General features: G+C 42.3%; 1 protein-coding gene across 1 annotated transcript; it reads left to right on the top strand.

Moving 5' to 3' along the window:
- The first annotated feature begins 16763 nt into the window (after positions 1–16763).
- On the top strand, positions 16764–21614 carry LOC144249296 (protein FAM90A27P-like). The gene is made up of 7 exons (XM_077791567.1): positions 16764–16835; positions 17242–17414; positions 18453–18630; positions 19052–19245; positions 19697–19805; positions 20836–21006; positions 21123–21614. Exons 1-7 carry the CDS (start codon positions 16764–16766, stop codon positions 21612–21614), a joined length of 1389 nt encoding a protein of 462 aa, XP_077647693.1.
- Positions 21615–23718: the final 2104 nt, after the last annotated feature.

Below are 23718 nucleotides of genomic sequence, written 5' to 3'. Positions count from 1 at the left end.
ACCGACTACATTTCCCTGAAATTTGCACCCCCAAGTGGTGAGATGGATAGATTTCATGTAGTTCTGTTTTGGATTTCTTGAGGAAGCTCTGTACTTTTCTCCACAATGGCTGTACTGACTTACTTTCCCCACAAGGATATGTAAGGGTCCCATTTTTATCACATCCTCTTCAACATTTTTAGCTTTTGTCTGTTTCCTTAGTAGCCATTCTAACAGCATGTGGTGATACCCCATGGTGGTTTCAATGTGCACTTTCCTGATGACAGGGGAATTGTAAATTTTTGCTAACATGTAGGATCAGTGGACCTCCTCACCACACCTCCATGCTTAGAGTAAGACTGGAATAATCTACAGGAATCACCACATAAAGAGTTTGGATATGGTTCAGCTGTTCATCATCAAAGACCAGAAAAGTCCTGCAGGCAGCATTGTTGTCTCTCCCTGATGGGTGGGTGGGGGGCTCCTTCTGTGGGCCTGCAGCTCCGTGGGGCTCACCCTTGCAGGCACAAGCGGAAACATGTGGTATGTTTATAACAACAGCTCCCCCAGGTCCTCCCCTGAGTTCAGAGCCACCAAACCATCCTCCTTCTGGTGAGCACCATTGTCTCTTTTTACACCCTCTCTTCTAGGTACATAACTCTTTTAGTTTTTTTATAATTCCCTGACTTGACCCTGGTGAACACAGGGCCAATAGTCTTGGGGTGTTTCCCAGCTGCAGGCACCTTTTATGCATCCATGCTCTGCTGTTCCTGGATAGAAACAGAAAAACCCTGAATCAGGTTTCTACACAAGTTTTAGGTGTTTATTGAGTCACTTCTATAGAACATCCTGGGCTCAGTTATGCACAGCCCCATTCCAAGCGTGGTGGACAGTGAGACTGCATCTGCTGCCACAATGAACTCTATCAACAGCCACGAGAAATGAACTTTATGTCCTGATTGTGAAAGGAGCCTCGCGTTTAATGAGACATTCCTAATTTCAACACACCCTACTATCTTTTCCCTCTTTACATAAATGGTGTATTTCTGTTTAAAAAAAATTTCTATTGTAAAACCACAAAGATGTTCTAAGTTTCTTGAAGAACTTCATTTTTTAATCTTCAAGATATTTAGCAGCAATTGTCAAGTTTATGGTCCAGTTGTGCCAAAGCTTATACAGAGGCTGGGATGTCACAGGATGTGAAAGGAAACCAAAAACAGCCCCCACCCCAAAACAAAACAAAACAAAACACATCAAAGGAATTCACCAAAACTTGAGAGCTATCAAAGCTAAATGGTGGAGGAATGAGGTTCCTTATATTTCTTTTCTGATTTGTAGGATTTCCAGATTTTTTATTAGAAGACTAAAATCAAATAAAAATTTAATTGTGAAAAAAAAACTAAAATCAAGTTGTTGCTGTGTTTCATAAAAATGTTTTGATTTGTTATGTGGTATGGTTTAGGATTGGCATATCTTTTCTACAACACAGATAAAACAGTTTACTCTGAAAATGTTTGTACATCTTTTCTTTTTCTTTTTTTCCATCTCTCATTGTTGTGCCCTCTTCCTCTCTCCTAGTGTTTAGCACAGTACACCCAGGGTCCTATCTTGTTTTGAAACTCTAATAGGCATTGCATTCCTTATTAGAGTGTTTCTCTGACATCGTCCAAGTCACTGTGGTTATTCCATGACACAGGATTACTTTCTGTCTTTGAATCATAAGATAAGTTTTTATTAATGTTCAGCAGCAAACTACTAGTTGAACCTTCCTGTCAATCACCCTGCATTCAGAAACTTTTGGGCCTGCAATCTCAGAAGTGCCCACGAGGTGGCACTCATAAGCTTTGACAGTGAGCTCCAATTTACAGCCCCAAGGCAATCAAGCACTTGCAAACTCATGTCTTAATGTGGATTATAGGGGTTCAGAGGTATTAATAAAGAGGCTGCCTTTTTCATTCCAGACATGACCTGCATTTGTCTGTGTGCTTGTTCCAATGTGATCTTCTTTGGGGGCAGTTTTATGGGGAACAGCTAGCAAAATTCCCAGATGTGGAATATGCTCCCTGTTTATTTCCAGTGGTAGGGAAAGACAGCAGTTTATTTCCAGGTACCTGTGGGATGCCCAGCAAGTTCCCAGTGCTTTACCCATTGGTCCTCTTGAACATGGCAGGATTTACTCACCAGCCTTCTCTGGCATGGCATCCCTATTATCTTTAGTCAGTCCTACCTGGATTGTGCTTTATTTTCTGATATGATGTCTTCAACATAGTATATAATTACACTGAGGACCTGAATCAAACTCAAAGGCCTTTCCAACCAAATTGTGGTGACAAAAGGCTGAATTCAAGCCTCTATGGCAATGTGGTCAATATAAACTGCAATCCTTCTTACCTGAAGCTGAATGATAGCCAGCTTCTGAGATCAAGGCTTAGAATTACAGTGTTTTCGAGGTCCGTCCCTGAGGACCAGAATCCTTTAGCATTCTGGTGGCTTTACCTGCCAAGCCTCTTGGGGCACAGCACCTGCTCTGGGTGGTGTGGCTTTGTTGCAGCCCCAGCACCTTGCTGTGTATTTGTATGGGCCATCCATGTTTTGTACGTATTCTGTAGAGAATGTGTTGCTACAGGACTCTAGCTATTAAGAAGCTACACGTTGTTGGCCTCTTTGTCAAGAACCTGATGGCTACATCAGTGTGGGTGTGTCTCTGTGTCTTCTAATCCACTCATTTTCATGCCTTCTTTTATGCCTATACTACCTTATCTTTTTAAAGTATACCTCAGCAGTATACTATTAAGTCAAGTATTGCAATGTGCTATCCTTTCTCTTATTGATTTTTTTATTATTGGTATTTTATTCTTCCATGAATTTTAAGATTATTTTGCTAGATCTGTGGAGAAAATCATTGGCATCAAAGGTATTTTAATGGAAAACGCATTAAAGTAATGAAGGGGTTTTTTACCTTCTTCAACAGGTTTATTCCCAGGGTTTTTCTTTGTGGTTATTGTGAATGGAATTTTTTCCAAAACCAGTAGAACACAGAAAATAATTAAGACCAGAGCCAACATTAATGAGTGTTGAAAAAAATGAAGATCAATGCAACAAAATGTTGCTTCTTTGAAAATATAACACAGATTCATAAATCAGTAACCAAACTAACCAAAAGAAAGAGAAAGATCCATATCAACAGAACTGGAAGTAAAATAGAGATATCCCCACAGATATCCCACAGATATCACCAGATATCACACAGATATCACCACCAGCAGTGCTGCAGCTCAGACAGGGCAGAATTTCCCTTGTGATGAACAGCCAGTTCTCTGCCAGTAGATGTCAGAGCTGAGGCCTCCACACTCCTGCACCTGGACCTACGTGTCTTCTGGGTTTCCAGGACTTGGAAGAGCTCTTCCAGGGTTAGGAAGCCTTGGCTGTTCTTTCTTTGCATCTGGGCCCCTACAGACTGCACCCAGCTGTCTTAATTCTGTTGTGGTCACACAGATATTTTTCCATTCTGCTTTTAATGTGCTGCTCAGATGGTAGAACAGACTCATGGTGGGAAAATTAGGCATGAAGGAGAACATGGGATCCCAAGCAAATTCAAAGGGTAGCAAGCAGATTCCATGAAAACTTGACTTAAAAATAATTCTCTTGGGCTTTATGCTCTGTCGTCCAGGCCAACTGGGATGTCAGTCCTGCTCTGGAGACTCAGTAGGTTAGAGTCCCCATGCCCACTCTTCTGCTCTTAGGTATATTGAAAAGAAAATACCAAAGGTGTGTCTGACCAAACATTTGATAAGAAGATTAGCATGAATGTGAGTACTGGACTTGATCACTGTCCCATCAAGAGGCAAAAATAGAGACAGGGTACTACTGTGAGCAGAAACCTGTGAGCAGAGCTCAGAAAATGGGCAAAATGAAGGAAACTTATCATATTTCTTCTGCCCCACAGAGCTGGACTATAGAACTATATGGATGAAAATGGGGATGTTTTTAAGACAAGGGAAAAGAGACTTTTCCCAAGTGTGGGAATGGGGGATGTAGTGGAGTCTTTAAAAGCATGGCCTAGTGAGATGTCCTTAGGTTACTGGGGAAGCTGCCCTTAGAAGGAGTTCCAGAAGGATACCTCTGATAGGGTTCCTGAGCTTTCAAGGAGAATGAGTCATAACAAGAACCACCTTGATCCCTTGATTGCTCTCAGTCCTGTTTGGCAATGGAAACTCTCCCTCTGTTATGAGCTCCTGTATGCTCATCCTGCTGTCTGCCATGAGGCCATCATGAGAGCTGAGCTGATGCCAGCACCATACCATCGAATCTCCAGAACTATCAGCTAAATTAACCTCTTTCTTAATAAAGTTATCCTTTGATGAAAATGTTCTGATATAGACCTCAAATGCCATTCAGAAATCATCATGGCTGCCATTCCAGAGTGTATGGGCCCCCAGGTCAGGGCTACAACCATCTTGATTTCAGAACTTGGGACAAAATCCAAGGAGAGACATACAATTGAACTCTGGGGGCAAACCTCATCTCAACCAAGAACTATGGGATGGATGGAGCCAAGTCAAAGAGCCCCAACCTGGGCAATGCCCTAGCAGAAAACTTCCACAGGACTGCCACCCAGAGAACTGCTTTTGCGAACATTCTGCAAAACCCCAACCGAAAACACTCAGGTGCACATCAGCAGGAAATAATTAAATAAGTGGTCTAGTATTCACACGGTAGAGTTCAATGCTGGAAAAGGATCTACACCACAAGCAATATCTCAGATAAACTCAGAATGATGACATTTAAAATGAGTGGACATAGGAATTTCTCCTGTCTGATATTCATAGAGAGTACAAAAGAGGCTACAGTGCTGTGTGCTGATGGATGGAGGAATGGTGTGCACTCTCAGGAGAGGGTGAGCAAGGACCAGTAGCCCAACCTGCCCTGTCTTATATAAAAGACTCATACAGATTTGGGTTCGGTTTTTGAAATTCTATTGTTAAGTCTAAAAATGACCTGTGCATGAATCTTTAGGTATTTTACATCTATGTTACAATTCATTTAACATGGAAGAAAGGGAAAGGGCTTAATGTAATAGTGTCTGCAAACATTAAGTTGCTTGACACCATGATTGATCTTTTAAATAAGGTATCAATTCTAGGTTACAAACTAAGATATAACAGACATACACCTCCCAGGGTAAAAGAGTAAAAGGTAGGATTCTCTTTCATTTAATACAAAAGATATTAAGAGACAGAAAAACAACAGTGCAAATATCATTAAAAGCAAACAGTAAGTTGATGAAACTAGTTCCAAATAGTTCCATTATTTTACTCAACAAATGTAGACTGCCTTTCTAATAGTGACAAATACTTTGCTGACAAAAATTATTTCTTGATGGTACTATGCATACTCTGAGCTGTTGTCATATATACAGAAATAGAGGCATGCACACATGTACGTGATCACCCAGTAGTAGGTCTGTTCTGACAGATCCCTGTACTGTGACTGTGCCACCCTTGTGTTTATGGATCAGGGAGGTGAATAATAACCAGGAGACATGGGACAGGGGCACACACATCACATGTTTCTGAGGACACTAGGGGAGGTTCTCCTCTTTATCCAGGAAAAGCAGACCCTAGTGACACTAGCATCTCTGCTCAGGAGAATAAAGGGGCTGAGAGCAGAGACACCTGCATTGATTAAGGCAGAGAGGTGCAGCATCCTCTCACTGGGAGGACCAGAAACACCCCACCAGAGATGAATGGTGAAGGAGAGAGTGTAGAGGGACATGAAGGTGCACACCAGAAGGAGGACGGTTTAGGTAGCTCTGGACTCAGGGGAGGACCTGGGGGAGGGACTTTTGCCGCAGAGGTGCTGGAACCTCTTCTGGTGCCAGTACAGGATGAGAACCATGGAGACACTGGCACAGGTCATGAGCCCCAAAAAGAGCACATCAGGGAAGGACAGCAAGGTTATATTTAGTGCCTCTCTAGTGTTGTCATGAGCACCACCAGAGCAGTATCCAAAATCTCTTTGTGATATTATTACTACCTCTGTCAGTTACACACAGGAACAATGATATTGACCAGCAGGTGGAGGATCCAGCACAGGAGTACGGAGGTGCCAGTGTACCTGGGGGCTTTCACTTGGAGCTCTGCCCACCTGGAGTCCCTAAGGCTGATGGTGATGGCCTGGAAGACACATAAGAGGCAGGTGCTGCTGAAGGACATACCCCTGCCCACCCTGTGAACATAGAAAACAAGTGTGCATCCAAGATCCCTGAAGAAATGTCTAAACCCAAGAGCTGCCATGGTCTGTGGGACTCCCCTGAAGAGCAGGAAAAGTTGGCTACAGTCAGGTGCCTAATAATCCAATCTGTGCATCTTAACCTACATCCAGAGCAGTAAAGGCAGAGGGAGGAGGAGAGGAGACAGAAATTCCCCAGGATTCCAACCACAGTCTGGGTCAAGAAGACCACACCCAGGGTCAGGTCCCCAGAGGCCATTCTGCCAGTTCCCACAGACGATATTGATCTTCAGATCCCAGGATCCTGCATGAGGACAAGAGGTAAGGGCTACATTGAAAGGGTCATCTAAAGTCCAGTGCCTCTGTTTACTATTAGTTCACATTTAGGAACATGTACTTTAAGGTGTTTCTATTACTAAAAGGATTCCATCATTAAAACATCTGTTTAATATATTAAAATATGTTAAAAAACATTGTAACATGTATAATGGCATAATTTGGCATTAACATTCTTTATATACAGAGTTACGAAAAATTGTGCTGTAATTGGGTAATAATGGGTATAATGCATTCCACTATTGTCATGTATGTAAAAAACAAATAAAGAAATAAAATTAAAAACCCATTATAAAGAAAAAATGTATACAGCCTTTTAATTTTTTACATTTTTAAACACTCCATGAGACAGGTACTTCATTATAAAGTCTAGGGATGTTTAAAGTGAGGGATGTTATCTGATTTTCCAAATCCACACTGGTTGAGATATCATGGGCTGATGTAGAATGAGGCATTTAAACATCATGTTCTACTATCAAACCTAGTTTCTAGAGTTTCTCCAGTTATCCATACATATATTTAATTTTTACTGAACACATTAATATATTTCAGATACAGAATTTTATTATTTTGGCTTTAAAAAAGATGTGCTGATTTGTAAACGATAATCCCACCAGCCACTCTCAATTAAGATTGAACCTTATAAGATCTTGATGAAAGACACATGCACTGATTCCTGTAAGATTTACAGGAATTTGTCCCATGATCAGGGTGGCTTTAATGAGCATCAGGTTATCCCCACATAAACAGAGCCACAGGAAGACACATTTGTTTTACTTCCAGGAAACATTGTAAAACAGCTCCTACCAGAGGAATCATTGTACTCACTCTGACACCCTGAACCAAGGCACATGAGATACTACTCAATGATGGAGTATAGAGGTTAAAGGTTAGTTTACTAGTTTAGTTCATATACTCATCAATTGATGCATAATTTACGTAAAACAGCTAGCAATGAGGTAAGATGTACAAAGAGTATTAATACAGAATACTGTAACGTGAAAGCTGTAAGGCAGGAATTATTTAATACACAGTATGCACTGACATAGTTGCTTTTGAAATTGGTTAAAAAGACATTTAAAACTCAACAAGATTCATTGAAGTGTGTCAACTGCCATCTGAAATTGATTATCACAAGTCACCTGTTCTTTCCATGCTTCCTAAAGAACCTCAGGAATAAAGGCCATCTTACCATCACCAACAGCCCCTCATGTCCCCAGTGCAGATGCAGTTACCATCCCATCCAGCACCTCCTAAGAGAATTGAGGAAGCATTTCTATTCCAGCCAGCAAAATTCAATGCACAGAATCTGCACAGGACTAGATAATTCCTACAGGTTTATTCTAGTCTTTATGGAAAGAATGAGGGTGATATAGGTGTACCTCTAGTTATCCCCCAAACTGTCTCTGATTGGAGTAAAGCAGGCTGGACAGCAGGTTAATTTGAGAATTACAGTCGAGCACCTTGTCATTCTGGTGTCATTGTCACATGGGTTAAGAACAAAAGAGTTTATTAGTGTAGCTGTGGTAACTTTCACTGGGGGCACCAGACACTGATGGTGGTCTGCTGCCCTCAACTCCCTGCACTAGGGCAGCTTGGGCCTCAGGAATTTCGACTCCTGAATGGCTTTGGCACTGGAGTACGTCTGAACTCTAAGATTCCCCCCTTTATCTGACACCCCACTTACCTAGACTCTGACATGCCTCCTTCCCTCACACATTCTGTCAGGCTCCAGTAGCAAATTCCAACCTTCCTCCATTCTGCTGACTGGTGAGCACACCCAGTGGTCCTGACAGGCAGGGCTGTGTGGGTGGAAGCAGCCAGACCCTGAAATATGGCTTTGTGACTATGTGACCTCACCGCCCTGCACAGCTGCAATGATCATGTCACCTGTCATGGCAAGGACCGTGTAGCTGGGGAAGCTGAGATCATCAAAAAACTTTTTGCCCAGTTGCAAGTACCAAAACAGGCCCCTAGCTCCTACCTGGCATCTCCAAAGAGACTTGGGAGTGTCTGGGGAGGCTCCTTTCCTTGATCCCTGGACATGGACAGTGGAGACCATAAAGAAGAGCAGGGAATGCTAGGTGTCCATGGATGGATGACTGGATGAAGGAAATGAATATGCATACCTCTCCTGGAATACTATTCAGTTATTAAAAGGAATGAAATATTGTCATTTGTGGCAGCATTGAAGAAATTGGAGGACATTGTCATAAGTAGAAATGTAGACTCTCTTGTACAAATACAGAAAGTGTGACGTATTCTCACTTCTATGTAGAAGCTTAAAATGTTTGTCTCAGGAGAGAGAATAAGTGAACAGAGGTAAGGACACAGGTAGGAAGGTAAGGCACAGACCCACAGGGAAAGTTGATAGGAGTGATATCTACTAATATTCTATAGCACAGTAGATAAATACCATCAATGCCCCTTAATTCTATATTTCAAAACAACTAGTAGAGAATAGTTTGTTTCCAACACATAATACATGATAAATGTTTGATGTGATATGCCAGTTATGCTCTTTGGATCATTGTATATTTTATACATGTATTGAAATGTCACTCTGGTCATCCCAGATGCCAGAGTTGAGAGAAGTAAATCCAGGTGTTTAATGTACAAATGTTGTCTTAGACCAAAGGAGAAGGTTAATCCAGTAACAAAGGTAGTATTTGGAATTTTCCTTTTCTTTAAACCCAATGTATATAAGGAATCCTTGATAATTTTATCATACAGGGATTTAGCATTTTATTTTATTTTTGGGGTACTATGGATTGAACACAGGGGCACTTGGCCACTGAGCCAGGTCGTTTTTGAATCTTATTCAGAGACAGGGTCTCACTGAGTTGCATAGTCCCTTGCTGTTGCTGAGGCTGACTTTGAACTCAAGATTCTCCTGCCTTAGGATTCCAAGCCTCTGGGATTACAGGTGTGTGCCACTTTGCCCAGCAAAATAGTTATTTTAGATTTAGATTTTTCTTACACTTTTTAAGTAGAGTATCTTTTACATATTACCTTGGATCTCTTTAAAATATATAGATGGTATATTCAATTAGGTGATTTTCTTGTTTTACTTTGTAGCATTTTTTTAATTTATTTTTTGCTTTTCCAATATATATCCCTGTTTATTATAAACTCATTTAATTCCTGTGTTTTATTGCCATTAATATCACTTCCTAAACAGTATTTGATAAGCTAGGCACATTGGCAAATTCCTGTAATCCTAGTAACTCCAGAGGCCGAGGTGGGAGGATTGCAAGATCAAAGCCATCCTCAGCAAATGAGCAAGGTCCTAAGCAACTTAGTGAGACCCTGTCTCAAAATAAAAAAAAAAAATAAATAAAAAGTACTGGGGATGTGGCTCAGTGTTTGTTGCCCTTGGGGTAAATTCCTAGTAGAGCCTCCTTTCATATACTAGATAATATAGAAAATGGAGGCTGTCTCCTGGTGCTCTCTTGGACTTCACTTGGAATTAAGTCAGCTATTTCTCTATAGGAAAGATAAATTGATGCTTAGTGACATTTCTTTGTCAAGTTAAATGAACAGTCATTGTATCTTGCTTTATTTTTATCATGATCATATGTAGGATTCTGCCATATCTCTTTGTTTGCATCAGTTCAACCATATGTCCTTCAGCTTATCTTTATTAAGAAATGAATTGACTTATATATTTTCTAACAGAAATAATTTTCAAAAGATATCTGCAAATCACAGAGTTCCTTTCATAGAAGCTCATACAAGGACGAGTGAATCTCATATAACAGCAACAATTATTGCAGTTCTTATATGAGAATCACATGGTCCTTGTATAATCTTCAGTGTGCCAATATTTGCTAACACTAGTTTTAGTATTTTTTTTAATTCCAATGATTTCAGAGGTGACAAATATGTTTTTGAAAATATCAGTAAGTATTTTGTGAAGTATTTGGAAACCTTATTCTTCAATGCCTTTGAGTACCTTAAGTTTCACTGAATTCTCCAATATTTGGGGGTTAGTATTGCATACGAGATCCATGGCCTCACACATGCTAATCACCCACTGTACTACATAGCTACATCTTCTGACCCTAAAATATTTCTTTTGGTACTTGGTATTGAAATGAGCAATAACAAAAAGCCTTCCAATAACAACAATGAAAAAGTCAGGAGAAGATGGATTCTCAGCTGAGTTCTTCCCGACATTTAATCAGAAACTAATGTAACTCCTCCCTGAAGTATTCCAAGAAATATTAAATAAATAAATGCTTCCATTTTTTTTCTGTGAATCCAGTATCACCATAATTCCAAAACCAGATGAGGACAAATGAAGGAAAGAAAACTGAACAATATTCCTGTTTTTTTTGCTTGCATCACAGTGGGTCATTAGTGGAAACTAGGCAAGTGCTCTCCTGCTGACCTATGCCTCAGCATGGTCGAAACTTCAGTTGGTGTGTGATCCATGCCAAACGTGTAACAATTATTCCAAAATCTTCCTGCTAGCACACAGACCTGACCTATGATTCTACTGATAAATGAGAATGCAGGGACCTATTGTCATTAGACACACCATAGTCCCATTCTGTGCACAGAGAAAGCCCAGCAGACTTTCTTTTTTCTGAACATGTACCAGGGATTCAATGCAGGGGACCCTACCACTGAGCCACATCCACAGTCTTTTTGTTTCTGATTTTGAGGCAGAGTCTTGTTAAATTACAGCTTTGCCAAGTTGCGGAGATAGCTTGGAACTTGCAATCCTCGTGCCTCAGCCTCCTGCCTTGCTTGAATTACAGGTATGCTCTGCTGTGGTGCAGGTCTGTCCTTGGATCTTCTTAAATACTAGTTCTCAATGGTATCTCAGAGGCCAGGGTCTAAAGGATTTCATATGTTAAATTTTGATCATTTTCTGGACTAGTGTGGTGCCCTCCCATGCCCTGGCAGGATGGTGGGGCAGAGCTGTGGTCTGCAGCCCCAGTCAGCCCTGTGACCACAGAGAAAACACTAATTCTCCAGTGTACTACTATGTCGCTAAGCTCTGCAATTCAGTAGGTCATGTGCCTAAGTGCATTTTTGACTTTGGATATTTCAACTTAACATAAATGTGTAAAACCATTCTAAGCTGAGAATCATCTAAATATGTGTGTATTTATTGAACAATTTATTGGTGCATTATAATTATACATTAGAGTGGAATCAAATGTATTTTAGTTGTAGATGAACAAAAAAATTCTTTCTTTCTTTCTTTCTTTCTTTCTTTCTTTCTTTCTTTCTTTCTTTCTTTCTTACTTTCTTTCTTTCTTCTTGCCTTCCTTCCTTCGTTCCTTCTTTCCATACTTCCTTCCATGGAGCAGAGGATGGAACCCACTGCTAGGCAAGTACTCCACCACTGATTCACACCCAAAACCTCCTCTTTTGCTTTAAAATCTCCCCTGCCCCAGCTTACGAATAAGAGATAGAAGATGCAACTCTTGGCTTTCTGGGTTTGGCTTATTTTGCTTAAAATGATGCTTTCCAGTACCATGCATTGTTATGCACATGACATTATTTCATTTTTTATATTATAAGAAGTCAGAGTTCCCAAAGACTCTTCACTCTCACCTGGATAAGTGTGGTTGAGCAGATAGGGTGGCGTTGAGTCCCTGGGTGGAGTGAATTTAAAGACTCCCAGGAATTGATACACTTGTATTTTATTTCAGGGTATTCATTGATTCAATAGGAGTTGGTTGAAATTATGACCCTGACCCTAGAATCATAGATCAAGTTGAGCAGGATCTGGCTGTGAGCTGCTAAGTTGTTGGTGGAGGATAAGAGTCTAATTCTCAACTTGAACTTGGAAAATCTTCTCCACTTTTCTATTATTTTCATTGCCTCTCTCTCTCTCTCTCTCTCTCTCTCTCTCTCTCTCTCTCTCTCTCTCTTTCTCTCTCTTTCTCTCTCGTCTGTTTCTGTATTTTTATTAATATGTGTGTTTTTATAAGTGTGTGTTACTGGGAAATTGAATCAAGGGGTTACCTATCCCTGAGCCACATTCCCAGCCCTTTATATTTTTAATTTTGAGATGGAGTTTTGCTAAATTGTTCATGCTGATCTTGAAATTTTGATGCCCTCCCCTTCTTATTCTTCAGTTGCTGGGATTCAGATAATCTTTTGCATTTTTAAAACAAATCAGACTTTATTTTAGATTTAAAATAGGTTTTCTCCCCATATTATTTCTGAATTTGTTCTTTCCTTTTGCTGTGGCAAATATTGTGTTTTGATTTCTCAATATAGTCCTTTCCAACAGATGTAGTATCTTTTTAGGATGGCCTGTTACAAGATGTCCTATTGTTTTCAAATAAACCCTCCATCTTGTCATATTTTATTTATTTTTTCCTAAGAATCTATTTTCTGGCTAAAATTTCCATCCTTTTCTATTTTTAGTAATGCCATTTTGGGTCTCTAATTCATAAGCTGAGCACACCTTTATATTTTAGAACATGGTCATTTAGATGAAGGCTTGCCCCGAAGGCAGGATTTACACTGCTGCTAAGGTTGTCCACAAAAGGCTTTCTCTTTTATTTTACTGAGACTTTATGATTTCTATTTGAATTTCATTGTTTATTTCAAGCTACTCAATTTCAGGAATTTCAAAGAATGTGTTTCATAGGTTAAGACATATTTAACATTAAAGAAGTGACATGGCATAGCACTATTTAATTTTGTCAGATTAATATTTTTATTTTTATTATTTTTGGTACTGGGATTGAACCCAGGTGCACTTAAGCACTGAGCCACACCCTAAGCCGTATTTTCTATTTTGTTTCGAGGCAGGGTCTCCCTGAGTTGCTTAGTGCTTCTAAGCTGAGAAGCATCTCCATATGTGTGTAGTTATTAAACATTTTAGTCCTTTTATAATTATCCATTAGAGTGAAATCATATTTTTTTTAGTTGTAGATGGAGAAAAATTTATTTTTCTTTCTTTCTTTCTTTCTTTCTTTCTTTCTTTCTTCAGTAAGCTGAGGATGGAACCCAGTGCTAGGCATGTACTCTACACTGAGTCACACCCAAAACCCTCCTCTTTTGTCATAAAAGCTCCCTGCCCCAGCTTACAAATAAGAGAGAGAAGATGTGACCCTTGGATTTTTGGGTCTGGCTTATTATGCTTGACATGATGGTTTCCAGTACCATCCATTGTTATGAACATGACATAATTTCATTCTTTTTATGAATAATACTCTGTCCTGCACATAGGACACAGCTTCTTTATCCATTCATCCATAGTCAGCAGCTGGGCTGGTTTCAGAACTTGCATGATGGGACTTGCACTGCTAGAAATCTGGATATGACTGTGTATACAGAGTCACATCTATTTGTTGTTGAAAGTATACAGTTATATGCTAATCTCTTTGCAGTCTTGGGAACTGTAAGTAGGAAATTAAATTCTTTTAAAGAATGTAATAAAATGAGTGTGGTAAAAACATGAAACACCAAACAGAACCTTCCATCAATCAATGAGTAGATCACGTGATTGCTTACATCAATCTGGTCAGGTTTTCCGGGGCAGAACCAGGGGTCCTGAGGAAGTATATAAAGCCCCGTAGAAGGGGCCTTCCCTCAGTCCATCTTTTCAGCTCCTGGAAGCCGCAGGGTCTCCAGTGGAGTTGGCTCTTTGTTCACATACCCGTGTGGCCAGAGACAGGCAGAAAGACAAAAGGTGACTTTTCATTATTATTTTTTGCCATGGTTTATTCCCATAGAAAAATAGGGATATGAAAAAAGATATTTAGTGCGTGATTTTAGGTATTAAGAATTAATTAGGTTTGGGAATATAGCTCAGCTGATACAGTGCTTGCCTCGTATATACAAGGCCCTCGGTTCAATCCCCAGCTACAAACACACACACACCAACACACACACACACACACACACACACACACACACACACACATAGAAAAGAATTCATTAGTGATGTGATATCCTTTCTTTTTTTTCTTTTTTTTTTAAATTTTTGTTAGTTATACATGACAGCAGAATGCATTTCAAGTCATTGGTGTGATAGCCTTTCTTAGTACAGAACGTAATTTAAAACATTTTAGAAATATTATAAGAAGTCAGAGTACCCAATGTGTCGTCACTCTCAGCTGGAGTTGTGTGGCTGAGCAGATAGGGTGACCTTGGATCCCTGGGTGGAAGGAGTTTGAAGACTCTCAGGGATTGATACACTTGTATTTTATTTCAATGTACTCATTGATTTGATAGGAGTTGTTTGAAAAAAATGACCCTGACCCTAGAATCACATACCAAGATGAATAGGATCTGGCTGTGAGCTCCTAAGATGTTGGTGGAGGATGAGAGTCTTATCCTCAACTTGAACTTGGAAAATCTTCTCCACTTTTCTATTTTTGTTTGTTGCATATCTTTCTTTTTCCCTCTCTCTCTCTCTCTGTCTCTCTCAGTCTCTCTCTTTATTTATATGTGTGTGTTACTGGGGGATTGAATCCAGGGGTGCTCTACCACTTAGCCACATCCCCAGCCCTTTGTATTTTTCATTTTGAGATGGGGTCTTGCTAAATTTTCCAGGCTGATCATGAATTTGAGATGCTCTCCCTTTCTTATTCTTCAATTGATGGGTTTCAAATAATCATTTGCATTTTTACAACAAATCAGACTTATTTTTGATTTAAAATAAGATTTCCCCCATAGAATTTCTGAATTTGTTCTTTTCTTTTCCTGTTGCAAATATTGTCTTTTGTTTTCTTTACATAGTTTTTCCAACAGATTTAGTATCTTTTTATGACAGCCTATTATAAGATGTTCTATTGTTTTCAAAGAAACCCTCCATCTTGTCATATTTTATTTATTTTTCCTTAGAATCTATTTTGGGTAATAGTTTCCATCCTTTTCTATTTTTAGTAATGTCATTTTGGGTTTCTAATTCATAAGCTGAGCCTACCTTTACATTTTAGAACATGATCATTTAGATGAAGACTTGCCCCTGAAGGCAGATTTACACTGCTGATAAAGATGTCCACAAAAGGCTTTAATCTTTCATTTTACTGAGACTTTATGATATCTATTTGAATTTCATTGTTTATTTCAAGCTACTGGATTTCAGGAATTTCACTGAATGTGTTTCATAATTTACGACATATTTAACATTACAATGGAGTGACATGGCATAGCCCTATTTAATTTTGTCTGATTATTTTTTTAATTTTTATTATTTTTGGTACTGGGATTGAACCCACGAGCACTTAACCACTGAGTCACAACCTAAGCCCTATTTTATATTTTGTTTAGAGATTGGGTCTCACTGAGTTGCTAAGTGGTTCGGTTTTGCTGATGCTGGCTCTGAACTCTCTATCCTTCTGTCTCAGCCTCTGGCGCCACTAAAATTACAGGAATGTGCCACCAGGCCATGCTAATTTTGTCAAATTATAACCAAGGGGAATACAGACTGAAAACATCCAGTTTTCTTTCTTTCTTTTTTTTTCCTTTTTGTTTACTGGGGGGATCCTCCTGCCTCAGACTCCCTAGCCACTGGGATTACAGGCATCCAGCACCATGCCTAATATAGCTAATCTTGTGATGTGATTACATTCCAACAAATCTACAGTAAATTGAGTATAGCATAAGGCAAATATTTATTCAAAGCCTTCAACCTACAAAGCCTGGTGCTTAGCCACGCCAACATTCAATGATTTCAGAATTTTTAAAGAAGCCTACTCCCAACACATGTTGACCATCTCCTGTCATTTACTGAATGCTGGTGTCCAACAAACACTTGCAACATGGTGCACTGTGGAGTGTCCATTGGTTACCTTGAGGTTGTGTGGCTATCTGGAAGCTCCAACTGCCTGGCACCACTGTCCAGCATCGTCAGAGAGTATCCTGCCAAGTATTATTAGTCTGGGTAAAAAGCAAAGTTTAAAATGCAAAAGTTTGTATAGTACAGATGACAGTTTTGTACCATCATAAGGTGTGAAACGTGCTGCCTTAAGCTTGCAAGTTGGTGGCTATCAGTGTATCAAATTGTCTTTGAAGCCAATGACATGACAATTTTCCTAGGCATTGAATGATGTAGTATGAGGGTCTCTGCATTCTCTTTGTGTAAAGCAGGGTAGGTTTAGTAAGCAGACTTGCTCCCTGGGAATGACAGAATCCTCAGTGCCTCTGTGTGTGGGAGAATCCAGGGATGTGGGGAACTCAGGGTCTCATTTTCTCTCCTCTAGGGAAACAGAACCCCTTGGGCAGTATCAGCACCAATGGATCCCAACACCCTCTCCATGGAACAGGGGAGGCAGTTCTTAAAGCAGTGTGGGATCCCACAAAGAGACGTAAGTGTGCGAGTCCTTGGGGCTAATGAGAGACTGGGGAAGGGGTGGAGTTGAAGAGAGAGTCCATTCTAAGGCAGGCTCTCTCCCTGAGCTGGGAGTGGGTGTTCATGGTTAAAAAGCTTCAAACACCTGAGTGCTGGCCAGTTAAAATGTGCAGGCACCATCAGGATGGACACAGGTGCATGTGACTGCTATGGGAATGCCAGCCTTGTCCTTGTATTCTCAGGTGGTGCCCTTTGGTGCCATGTAAAGGTCATGAGCCCCCTCGTGGTGGGCTGTGGACTATAGAGACTTTAATTGATTACACATCATTAGAACTTAAGATATCAGGAGCTTATTCATCTCTTTATCCCAAGACCTCTTCCTGCCTAGAGAACCTGAACTGTATCTTGATTCTCTTCATCAGATTGATGCATTGAAAGAGAAATGGATGATTGTCGCCTCTGTGGAGGTTCTGCTGAGATTCCCTCTGAGGCCAGGAGAGGACCCAGCAGCCCGCTGTGTCACCAGTGGAAAATACCAGCCTTTGGTGGACAGGTCCCACACGATCTCACATAGAGATGGAGAGCATAAAAAAGGGTAGGTCCAGCGTCAGGAGCACTGTGGGAACTGCCTGGGCATGCCCATGTGTAGACAGCAGATTTCTGCCTGAACTCTCTTGGGGGTGTCTGTCCTGCTTATTGCTAACTCTAACACAGCTTACATTTGACTCACCTAGGGGTAAGTTTGCACCTATTGTTGGCTTGCTCAGGTACCCTGAGTTTGCTTGTCCTGGTTGGCTTTGTGCCATCTTCCCTGTGGACCCTGCCGTGTGCTTACGGGGTCTCTGTGAAACATCCCAAAGTGCTCATGAGCTTACATATCAGAGCTTTGAAATGCTTTGTCATTGCATCTAGCTGGTTTTCTGATTAAGAAATTATTTTGTAAAACTAGTGGGTTTTCTGGCCAGATGAAGTTTTGCACGCCTATAATCCCAGTGGCTTGGGAGGCTGAGGCAGGAGGATGTCAAATTCAAATCCAGCCTCAGCAAAAGCAAGGCACTAAGTAACTCAGTGAGACCCTGTCTCTAAATCAAATACAAAATAGGCTTGGGGGTATGGCTCAGTGGTCGAGTGCCTCTGAGTTCAGTCCTCAGTACCAAAAAATAAACAAAGAAACAAGGAAATAAACAACAAAAGAAAAATAAAACAAAACAACAAAAAAAATAAAATAAATAAAACCAAAAATAACACTGTTGGATTTTCTTATTTTCTGCATATAATTGGGAAAACCCAGTAGTTTTTGGCTTCCTGTCTACTGGCTGTGATAAATATTGTTTGAGGCTTTCATCCTGTAGTGAGAGGCTAGGCAGAAACTCAGAGCCTAGAGCATGTTCCTGCCAAGGGTGCACATGGCATTTTGCCCTCTGTAAGTCAGTGGGCTTCTCTCAGGCAGCGTCTCCTTTAGGGAGCTGGTCGATGCTGCCAGAGGGTCACAGAATGGGACATTAATCCTGAGAACACCAGATTGTAGTGGGTGTGACTTGGTGTCAGTTAGTCCTCCCATCTGGAGTTGGGTGTAGGCTGGACATTTTTCTTGTGTTTGTATAATTTTTAAAAATTCTTTTATCATCACCAGGAAATCTAACAATCAATTAATGAGCAAGACTGAGCAGAAGCCCAGGGCTGTGACACAGGTGTCAGGTGTTTACACCCATCTTCCACCTCAAGGAACTGCTAAAGATAAGAACCTGAAGAAGCTACAGAGGGGATCAGAGGGGCAGTGGGCTCCCCCACCAGAGGAGGAGGTCACTGTGGTAAGTGTAGGGTTGGAACTTAGGAGAAGAGGGTTCTGCGTGGACCCCAGAGAGTGGGTCTCCAGAGGGCCCTCTGTGTCTGCGACGACTGCTCTGTCATATCTCAGGGACCTGGTTTGTGCTGTCTTCCCCAGGCAATTTGGCCATTCAGAGCCCCTGAGGAACAACCTCATTTCCTGTTTGGTGGTACCTCCAGCCTGGAGTCTGTGCAATACCAAACTCTGATTTATTGGCCTCACCCTTAGACACAAAAGTCCTTCATTCTTGGGTGCCTGACAGGTTCTGGGTAGGACAATGATATCTTGAGTTTCCTAAAACTGAAGGCCATGCATCTAGGTTCCAAACACCCGTCCCTGTCCTGACCTCTGAAGGCTGCCTGTGCCTGCTTCCAACTCACTAGCAGGCGGTCTCTCCTCCACAGGCAACATGCAAGTACTGCGGAGCCTCTGGGCACAACCCCCACAGCCTCAGGTGCCCAGGGAAGTGCTGTGCTCAAGCCCTTTCCTGGCAGCCCTTGGATTCAAATAAGGACAAGGAAAACCTGAAGCCAAGGAAGCCCCAGCCCCTGAGAGGCCAGGATGAAATAGTAAGAAGAGAGAAGGATCCAGGACAAAGGTGAGTATGCTGCAGAATCAGAATGACCTTTGCACCCTCAGTATCTCCCCCTCCCTCTTCTGTGCCTCCATCTGTGAGCGCAGACAGGGACATGCAAGAGGGACAGGCCAGTGCTGCACATCTTGGGGCCACACCCAGAGCACACTGTGGGGCTGAGAAGCCCTGGTGAGTGGGAGTTGGAATGCTGGTCAGAGCAGGCAGAGCTGCAGTGGTGTCTAGTGAAATTATGGAGTTCAGAAGTTCAGGGGAGAGGGGGATTCCTGGAAGTGGGGGCTGCTTCTGGGATAAGGGAATGTGCAACATCAGATAAGTAATGCACAGGGGCTGTCCTGCCTCTCTCGTCCCCACACTAGGGCTGGGACCGAGCTCTGGCATTGCCTTTGGTTCCCCATCCTTGGTGTGGACAGGAGGTCAGGCATGTCACATAAGGTTCTCCGGATCTGTTCTGCAGGCAGGAGGAGCAGCAGAGGAAGGCTCTGCCCCAGAGACTTCCCAAGAGGTCCTCAGAGGAGATGGCGAGGATCCGGAGGGCAACTGATGGATCTCCTGTCCCCATGAGGGTGAGTCTGGTCTCACAACCGGGTGCCCTGAGTGGCTCTCTTCTATTCCCCTAGTAGGATTACATTGCAACTGAGGCTGGCCTGCAGGACGTCCTGCATATGCCGACTCCTTCCTTCCTTCCTTCTTCCTCCCTCCATTCCTCCCTCCCTTCCTCCCCTGCTCCTTCTTTTTCTTTTCCCTCCTCCTCCTTGTTCTCCTTTCCTCCGTCTTCCTCTCATTCCACGCCTCTTCATTCATTATTTTCAGGACCAGAGACTGAACCCAGGTGTGTCTAACCACTGGACCACATCCCCAGATCTTTTTATTTATTTATTTATTTATTTATTTATTTATTTATTTATTTATTTATTTGAGTCAGAGTCTTGCTAAGTTGCTTGGGGCCTTGCTAAATTGCTGACTCTGTCCTTTATCTTGGGATCCTCCTGCCTCAGCCTCCCCATCCCCTGGGGTACAGGTGTGCACCACTGTGCCTAACTTTATATTTCTTTATTTGGATATTTTATGCTATTTTATTTCCAAGTTGACTCCCAATGAAAGGGGAAAACATTTTGTGCACCTGATGTTTTTGTCACAAGACCCTGTTATGTATATCTACAGGCATTTCCTACACTTTTGATAAAACTCCCAAATCACCCTTCAGAAGAGTGTTTTCCATTATACTCTCCATATTGTGGAGAAAAAGGCTCGTTTTCTTGATCTTAAAAACAGAATGTGTGATGAAACTTAATTGATAGTCAAAAGTGTAATATCTGATGGGAAAGAAATCAAATGGTTAGGCCATAAAACCAAACCAAATCCAAACAGAAAAACAGCCCAGATTAGTATTGGGCTTTTTAAATCCCTGATTTAGATGAAACCCTAATGTCCCTGTGGTATTATTTATTATACTGGTGGCCATTTTCCTTCTTCCTAAACTGCTAGCTATTTTCACAGAGTTTCTGTTAAATGCTGGGGAAATATGGTGGCACTTTCCATAGGGAGATAATTTTGAATGCCGACGTGTCTGATTTGAGCTTTCCTGTCCCACAGAAACCTTGCAGGCCGCTGCCTGTCCTAGCACCTAAGAGGAGACATGCCCCGGACCCCATTCTCAGAGGCCCTCCGGCTGGGAAGACAACTGACCTGAGATCATTAGGCCCTGCGTGGTCTCACAACAAGAATCCCCAGCTGAGCAGCAGTGGAGCAGCCCAGGGACATGAGGTGGGTGTCCCTGTCTGCCCCTGCCCTGCTGTCACCTCCAAGCCCACAGCTACAGGGTCTGCTGTTTGCCCCATGATGTTGCTCAGCCTGACCCTGGTCCTGTCTTTGACCTCTAGGCCCACAGCAAACATCCTGCCGGGGATTCACAGTCGAGTTCCAGGCCCGTGAACAGTGTGGTCAGAAGCAAACCCAAGAAACTGAAGTCCTTCCAGAGTCCCCAGGTGACTACACCAAGTACAAGAGGATTGGCACCCAAACCAGCACCCAAGGCGACCACTAAGGCTTCGAGCTGGAAGCCCACTGTGGACCTGCAGCCTCTGCTCTTCTTACCTGGCCTGAGCCCAGTACAAGGCAGTACTGTCTTCCTGCCTCTAATGTGCAGCCCCACTCAGGGGAAACCCACGGTAAGTGGCTCCATGAGAAGAAACAAGGGTCAGCCCAGCCCCAGGCTCAGCCTGGTTCCCACAGGCATTCCTTCTGTGAAGTCCCCTCTGGCTGCCCCCCACCCTTGTATCTGGAAGGAGTCTGAGGACCTGGCTCCCTGTGTCCCAAGGAGTGTACTCTATGAGGACCTTCTGCTGTCTTCCTCCTCTGAGGACAGTGACTAGGAGTGAGACCCCTACATGGTGGAGAAGACTCCATTCCCAGCCTCCGAGGAACTGGAAGTGACTGAAAGGTGGAGTAGGGTTAAGAGGCTGGGAACAGCCCTGTGCCACAAATGGCACTTCCCAGGCTGTGATGTGTGTACCCAGCGTGGACCTGAAATCACCTGGGGATCAGTGGATAACTGCTGATCATTTGGCCAGTTGGAGCCCATTTATATGGGGCTTATGAAAATTTCCTGAAATCCTTTGAAAATTAGACATAATAGGATGAAACCCTGAGTGAACCCAAGGAATGATGTCACAACATCATGTCAATAGACAGTTATGAAATTCATCTGTGCATGCACCCACCTGGCTGAGCTCAGAGACACTGCGCCCCAGGCCTGTCATTGGGTGGGGGAGAGCTGTGTGTCTTTTCAACAGTGGCATCTGGAGTCTTCACCTTCTGACTCTGACTGAGTGCCTCAGCTGGGAACTCTCACTGCCTTCAGCACATGGGGAAGATGCTCTTCTTTCTTGGGGATTTTTATTTTGTAGGTGAATTCATTGAAAGATTGGAACTGTTCAGCTCTGTGCCCAATGAATGGATCCAGAGTCCTGAAGAGGGCAATGGCTCACCAGGCTTTGTTTTGCACTGAATTCTATGAGATAGGTCTGGCGTCTGAGCTCATTTAGGAAGTGCAGATGGCGATCCCTCTCCCTGTTGAGAGATTGAAGTATGTAAATTGCTTAGATAATGAGTGGCACAGGTTAAATAATAGTGTGTCACTGTGATTATCATACTTGTCTGAATTTAAATTAGTATCTTACTTATGAGGGAATTTTCCCTTTGGTTTGGTCCCTGTTGTCATTAAATGTCACTCTAAAATTGTGTTGGGTTGACTTCTCTCAATATTTGTCCATTTTCTGATCTGGGACATGTTGATATTTCCTCATCACTTCTAGCTCATCTCCTTTTTTTTAGACTGACAAATAAACCAATTGTATTTTTGACAACTTGTAAAAGAATATGTTATATTTTTAATAATGCATCAAAATAGTTTCCTTTTCAGGTCTCATAACCATGAAAACTGTGCTGAGTATGAGTATTTGTGATACCTACACAAATTGTGGTGTGTGAGGGAAAGTCTAGCATGTGGTGGACAAGTCATGTAGTGAGGCAGGCAGGCTGGACTTGGCTATCTGCATTCAGTTGAGGGAAGGAAGAGCTTGGCCAGAGCATACTGAAAACTTTCTATAACTTTCCCCATAAGGCTCATGGACTCCCTCAATTTTATCCAGGATTTTTGAGGGTGCATAGACCCCATTTTAAAAACCCCTGGACCAGCTGGGCTTGCTTTCTTGTAAATGTTATCTTTTCTTTGTAATTAACATGTAATAGCTGGATATGAAGATGGGTCACTCCCATATGTTTTAATCACCAAATTTCTTTACTTGAGTAAAGAGGACCTTGGTATATATGCCACACACCTTATCCCTCCAGCATCAGCAGCTGGTGCTCTGGGTCAGTATCTGCATTTTCATAGCCACCCAGGTGTTTCAGGTGGTGTAAGGGTGTGAGTAGAGGGCAAATACCCTGGTTCCTCTTGTGGCTGTGTCCCAGTCCACCTCATGAGCTGTAATAACTGCTCAGGACTGGGTCCCAACCAAGATGCTGCTTTCCTCAGTCTGGCGGGAGGCTTGCTCTAAAACTCCTGGTCCTGGTGCATCAGAACTGGACTCTGGAGCTGTGAGACTCAAGAGGGAAGCAGGCAGACCCGAACTGGCCCAGAGTACAGTTCCCTGGGACTTGCTGACACAAGAGAGGGATGGAGAATAAGAGGATCCTTCATGCAGTCACAAGGAGGACACACATAATGGTCAGCACCAAGGTGACTTCATCCTCACAGACTGTACCTGGTTTATCCCCAGCCAGCATCAAAGTCCTTGGGCACATTCCTGGCCCCCAGGATGCCCAAGTCCAATCTTAGAACTGCACAAACCACTCTACTGCATTTGTTCATAAAAAACTATGGGGGAAACAGACGGCGGTTTCTCTGGGCACATGGTGGTGTGACCCTAGATAGCTGCTGTCAGGTCATGATAAATCCACCTGGACCAGGAGTGT

This window comes from Urocitellus parryii, chromosome 11, assembly GCF_045843805.1.
Source record: "Urocitellus parryii isolate mUroPar1 chromosome 11, mUroPar1.hap1, whole genome shotgun sequence".
In the NCBI taxonomy this organism is placed as follows: domain Eukaryota; kingdom Metazoa; phylum Chordata; class Mammalia; order Rodentia; family Sciuridae; genus Urocitellus; species Urocitellus parryii.
This window is presented reverse-complemented; position numbering and strand designations above follow the sequence as displayed.